At 36.5% G+C, this 6000-nt stretch overlaps 1 protein-coding gene across 8 annotated transcripts in view; it reads right to left on the bottom strand.

The window, feature by feature from the left end:
• Nucleotides 1-409: 409 nt before the first annotated feature.
• PJA2 (praja ring finger ubiquitin ligase 2) overlaps nt 410-6000 on the bottom strand; it is a 31367-nt gene continuing 25776 nt past the window's right edge. For 5 of the 8 annotated variants that reach the window (XM_005490426.3, XM_005490428.4, XM_074532999.1 and 2 more), the window contains 3 exons: nt 2157-2271; nt 1775-1890; nt 410-573 (listed from right to left, as the gene is read on the bottom strand). In XM_005490426.3, the coding sequence (XP_005490483.1) occupies nt 493-573; nt 1775-1890; nt 2157-2271 (312 nt within the window). In that variant the 3' untranslated portion in view covers nt 410-492. Of the gene's footprint in view, nt 574-1774; nt 1891-2156; nt 2272-6000 lie in introns of those variants that run through there. The other 3 variants (XM_005490427.4, XM_014269443.3, XM_005490429.4) reach the window with 3 other exon arrangements.

The raw sequence follows: 6000 nt of genomic DNA, 5'->3' as shown, positions 1-6000 counted from the left end.
GAAAGCTTTGAGGTCCCTTCCAGTCCCTGAAGGGACTCTACAAGAAGGATGGAGAGGGACTATTCACAATGGCTTATGACAGGACAAGGGAGAATGGTTTCAAACAAAGTAGGTTTGGATTACACATTAGGAGGTAGTTCTTCACGGCAAGGGTGGTGAGGCCCTGGCACGGGTTGCCCAGAGAAGCTGTGGATGCTCCAGCCCTGAAAGTGTTCAAGGCCAGGTTGGATGGGAGTTGGAGAGACCTGGTTCAGAGGAATGTGTCCCTGCCCACAGCAAAGGGGGTTGGAGCCAGATCTTCTTTAGAATCCCTTCCAACCCAAGCCAATCCATGACTATATATATATATATATATCAATATTTTATACTGATTTTTTTCACATAATAATTAAAACAGGCAAAATTTACATTTTTATTTTGGTGGCAGATTTTATTTTCGACCCTAGTCTGAGGGTCCTGTAGCAATGTTAACAGAAGATGCTGAACCATCAATCAAATAAAAAAAACAGTGTCATCAGCTGCTTCGGGAAGTACAGGTGCAAGGACATGACGACAAACAGGGCATGTTCCCGACTACAAAAAGAGAAAAAAAACCCAAGTCATTTGCACAGTTTGCATTCAATTCTACTGAAAAGCTAAAAGTTATTATTTATAAAGTATTTAGGGTCTCCACAAAAGCACCACCTCAAACTCAAATTTGACTGCATAGCTACCTAGAGCTGACAAACTCAGAAGAAAGAGTTGTTTTGCTACATAGCAAATGCATCAGGCTCTCCGCAAGTTCTTCACAGCATTGATTTTACAGGCGGGGCTTTTTTTTTTGAGGCAAAGATTAAATATAAGTTAGGTACAGCCCAAATCTAAGATGTTGAAAAACCTAGTTTTCAGCAATAGCTGCTTACTATGACAACAGAAAAAAAAAGGCAGGATATGTAAAACAAGAAAAATGCGTATGGTAATCAACATTATCATGGTAAAAAAAATTATAAACCCATCAACGAAATCCATCAGGCCTCCATGCTAGAGGTATTCTGATCCCATGGTAAAACCAATTAATCTTTCTCTTATACTCTTGAGGAAATTGTGTTACACTGTAAACTCACTGAGAACTACCAAATCCAGGCTTGTAATGCACATAAAGGAGAATAGAAGTGCAACTAAAAAAATCATACCAGTTCATTAATTACAGTTGGTTTAGTTTAGCTTCAACATGGTGCAAGCCTTTTTAAGACATTTGGAAGCAAAGTGATTGTAGATAATGAAAATTAAATCTAATATTGTATAGAATTAATAAAAGGTAATTTTAAAAAAAGTTCATCTACAAGCATTTCACTATTTCCTCTCCAGCCTCTGTCACAATAAATGGGCCTGACATTGTGGTAAGACAGATCCCTTTTAAACCCTTTGCTCTTCTCAGAGAAAATGACTTCATTGTCTTTTCTTCAAGACAGAAGTATAGTAAAGAAAGTTTTTCTTGTACCAAAACAAGTTATAACTAATCCATGTTTTTCATTCTTAGTAAAGGAAAACATGTTTTCCCTTACAGAAATATTCCCTCTATTGAAGAAACTGACGTTCAGGTGAATAAAAATATAAATATTTTCCTCACTTGCACTAGAATTTGGTTCTAAAATGCATAAAGTAAAATAATATTTCATAAATTCTTGGTATTTCATCCCACATTTTCAAAGAGTTAAAAGTTCTTCCGAGAAGAATACACAATATACACAACCCTCCCTGCCCCCAAACCCTCCACCAATCCTGTAGTACTTACTCTCTGTAACCAAAGAGTTATACAAGGTTTGTGAAACAAATGATGACAGGGTAGCTCTGTAATGATTTCACCTTCCACATATTCACTGCAACAGATAGTACAACACTGCTCTTGACCTAAACCCATGATGAAGAAAAAGCATTAATACCTTGTTTTACATCTCAGATATTATCAACAGTATCACTAATGGTTACAAAATACAGTCACAGTAACTCCATTAAAGATTACTTTTCCAAATGGATCAAAATTATACTCAGATTCAAAAGATCTTAAGACAGCATTATGCAGTAAGTACACTTAAATATTGCATCTATGGTATTAGAGAAAGTTGAATTTTTTCTTACGAACTTTGTGGAAATTATTTTTTCCTATTTTTCCATACCGTTGTAGTCACCTGTGACAACAATCTGTGGCAGGCTATCTATGGTCTGTTTTGTAGCAGGTGGATGAGTCTGTTCAGCATCAAATGTAAGAGACTCCAACTGTGCCAGAGCAGTCTGAAACGGGTAAGCAGAGATCAAGTTCTATTACTCACCAATGTAACATTTCATACAAAACAAACAAACAAGCATGAAAAGGAATCCCATTCTAGCAGTTTTACTTTTCAAAATGGAAGACATGTCTTTCAAATTAACTATTTAATAATTTTTATTTTTGTAATGAATGAGATGAAACTGAAGGTCAAAACAGCAATGCCTTGCTTTTAAAGCATTCTTAGAGTATGAGGACAGAGTCACAACTTAATCTACAGTCAATATTTGTTAATTTTAAAAAGTTACAGAAAAAGAAGCAAGTTGAAAATGTAATAAAGCTTGCCAAGCTAAAACTGTCCTTTCATTGTCTTCTTGAAAATAAATGCCTAATTAATGGGTTTCTTGGCCTCAATTATTAAATTACTCAGGCACAAACAAAAAATATTAAGTACCTTGGCTACACTAAGAGTGTAAACTTCAAGAAATAAAAAGCCCAAGATCTATGTAGATATTTCTAATCTTAAAACAGACCAAATTCTCTGAAGTAACTTTTTTAAACTAAATATTTTTACCATACAAAATCTTTAAGACTATAAGTCTACACCATATTTGCTGTGTACATCATACATTCAACTGCGTAAGGCACTCAGAGGATATCCAGAAGAAAAAAAAATATTAAAATCACAGACTCAGAATATTTGGTTGTATTTGCTGAGAAATGTACTAACCTGTTTGAACATCACGCAAAGTGAAGAACACAAACTGGGTTCACATCCTGAATGAATTAGTCACATCATTTAAGTACAACTACTTACTGTTCTAATCAGCTTGAAAATTATTTACATTATTGGCTACAAAACTCTCTTAGTAAGATGTATAAGATAGTGTGATATTTTTGTAATGTTAGGAATACACTTAAGTAAAAAGCTCTACATACTAGAGAAACACTGGACTATACAGAAACCTCTCCAGTTGTCTTTCCTTTTAAACTTTCCCTGAAGTTACTACAGCTTCAAACATGCTTGGACTACCTGAAAACATGCTTGGACTTGGATCACAGTGACAAAGGTACCTCAAGCTACCACACTACCACAGATCTAAACCAGCAGTTTTATACCTACAGTCAAACCTTTGGGGCAGAGAGAGATCAGCAGGAGCCAAGAAATATTTACAGCTCCTACTGCCACAAGAAATCTGTCAGTTCAAGGGAAAACCTGGGGTTATTCGTAGTGTTGTGTGCAAGTTCCCCTACAAAACAAGTATATTGCTCCAATTTTACAGCTAATACCCATCAAATTCTGGTACAGCAGACAGTACTACTTGACTAACATTAAGACAATTTTAGTATTTGTATTTGGTTTTTGCTCCAATTGCAATGGTCTGAGAATAAACAGTAGGTAAAAATACTATGCTTAATCAGAGTAACTACTACACCTGGAAAAATTAGAAAAGATCCCAGGGATACAGAATGTTGAAATACTGTTTATGTGTCAAACTACTCTGCTTATATCCAGCATGAGTATTCTCAAACAGAAAGAACTGCTTTACTTGCTTGCTTCTGAAACCTACACAAAAGAAACATTATAGACACAAAGCCATACACTTAATCCGAGTCTGAAAGACACATTTTCAAATCCAAAGTAGTGTCTGTTTTATAACTTTTATAAGATGTATCTTCAAAATACCTGTACTTCCTCTTATTGGTTGCGTGACTGCTTACTTCTCCATGTACCAAAACCAAAATGCTGGACATTTGGCTACAAAACAAGAGTGCTACAGCCTACGAGGGTTTGAGCTCCTCACATCTGTGAAATGGCACAGGAAATACTTATAAAGTCACTGATGTAGCAGGGGCAACTAGCCTGTTCTGTACTGCTAATGAAGTAAACCAGACACTCCCAACTATGTAGTTTCTTTCTTACAGATGGAAGAAAAAAATATTTAAAATCACACATATATTCTACTAAGTTTTAGGAATTCAGAGCTATAAAAGCTATATAACACAGCTTTTCAGAAGAAGTATCTAATACTTTCATTACTTCTCCTGTCCAAATGTCATAATTATTTGGGATAGAGCTCTCCCACTCCATCCCCTCCAATTAAGACACACTTGAATTTTGGGTGCTTTATTGTGTCACATCCCTTTCAAGTATTTCAAAGCAAAGTAAACAATTTTGCTCATATTTCCTGAACAATTTTAGTAATCATTTCATACTGTAAAAATATGTGCTCTATATTCTGCTTGAGATTAGAAGGGAATATTTGGAATTCTTACTCAGAACCTGTGTCATCTATGTGGTCACAGTCTATACAAGTACATACAGTCCTCTACCTTTTATTTCTCAGTTACCACTTTCTGCTGACTAATTCCAAATACGCCAAGACTTCTATGCCAACCATAAAGTTTCACACGCTTGTCTGCTACTTTCAAGCACAAATGCCATGTAAGAGAATCGGTGTTTCCACATTCATAGTGCCCTGTACCACAGGTACCTCGGTCGTCATCTGCCTGTTTGCTAATAGTGTTCAGTGACACTCTGTTCCTGGTGACACAAATATAATTACAGCACCTCCTCAACCAGCCATGCACATAATCACCTAGGATTACTTTTACAGGTCACTCTGACAGGACTGCACACATTTCTTCTGACAGAGTACTTAGGCAAATGTTGTTATACAGGAATGAGAAATCAAAACTTAAGAGTCATAATAAACTCAGTCTCCTTCTCAAGTGTTAATGTGCAGATTAAAAAAAAAAAAAAAAGATGTGATTAGTTTCCTCTCTCTACACAGATCCTCTCATTCGGTGCAAAGGAGGAGGCCAACTGTTTTAGCAGTTCATCTGTTTTTTTTGAGGTAGTGAGAACCAGCCACTACGAAAGAGACAAGAATCTTCTCTATACGGCTTCAAAACACTGCTTTTACAATAAGGGTATCGACAGACCTTCTCCACATTAATGGAGTATGTCTTAATAAGCAATGCTAAGAAGATCCTACACAGGAGAAGGCCCTGTGATATTTGATCATGAATGATGACCTCCCATATACCTTGGGGGACGTACAAAACCTGGAAACTGCATGACTCCCAACTTACAGGACTGGCCCCATCCACTGACTTGGAAAAGACCTGGGAACCTTATTCAGAAAATCATTGACTTTGCACATATTCATGGAAAAAAACCCCGTTATCTATGATTGTTCCACTGTCTGCCAGCTTTAGAGAGCATTTCAAAGTGCCCTTGGTATTTTGTCTGCAAGCACACTATGACATACAGCCTGCCCGGTTCACCCCTTTAAAGTGGGTGCTAGCAGCCAAACTGCCCCTTGCTGCCCTAAACTTACGTGACCTACAAAAGATTCAGTTCGGCTGTTGTAACACCATATTACACGTCTACACATCATTTAGCTTTTATTTTGACAAATACCCTGCAGGGGAGATTTCTAGCAGTGCCAGAATTGTCATACTGCATCACACCGGATCTCAGCTAGCTCTATATTCACTCTGACATTGACCAACCTGAAGTTAAAAACAAAAGACAAAGACCATAACCATGCTGGTTCTTGATAATAAATGCTTTGGTCTATATCCAAAAAATCAGACAGGTGATATGGGATAGACCAAGGTAAAGATAAAAGACTTCTTTTTTTCAGGTGGTTTCTTCACCTGATTGGAGTTTTTTGTTTGTTTGTTACTCGATGGGGTTTTTTTAAAACTTTTTTTTAAAATTTAAAATATACTGAGTAAGACAGTCA

This window comes from Zonotrichia albicollis, chromosome Z (genome assembly GCF_047830755.1).
Source record: "Zonotrichia albicollis isolate bZonAlb1 chromosome Z, bZonAlb1.hap1, whole genome shotgun sequence".
Taxonomy (NCBI): domain Eukaryota; kingdom Metazoa; phylum Chordata; class Aves; order Passeriformes; family Passerellidae; genus Zonotrichia; species Zonotrichia albicollis.
The sequence above is the reverse complement of the archived record's forward strand: the minus strand, read 5'-3'. Positions and strand labels throughout refer to the sequence as shown.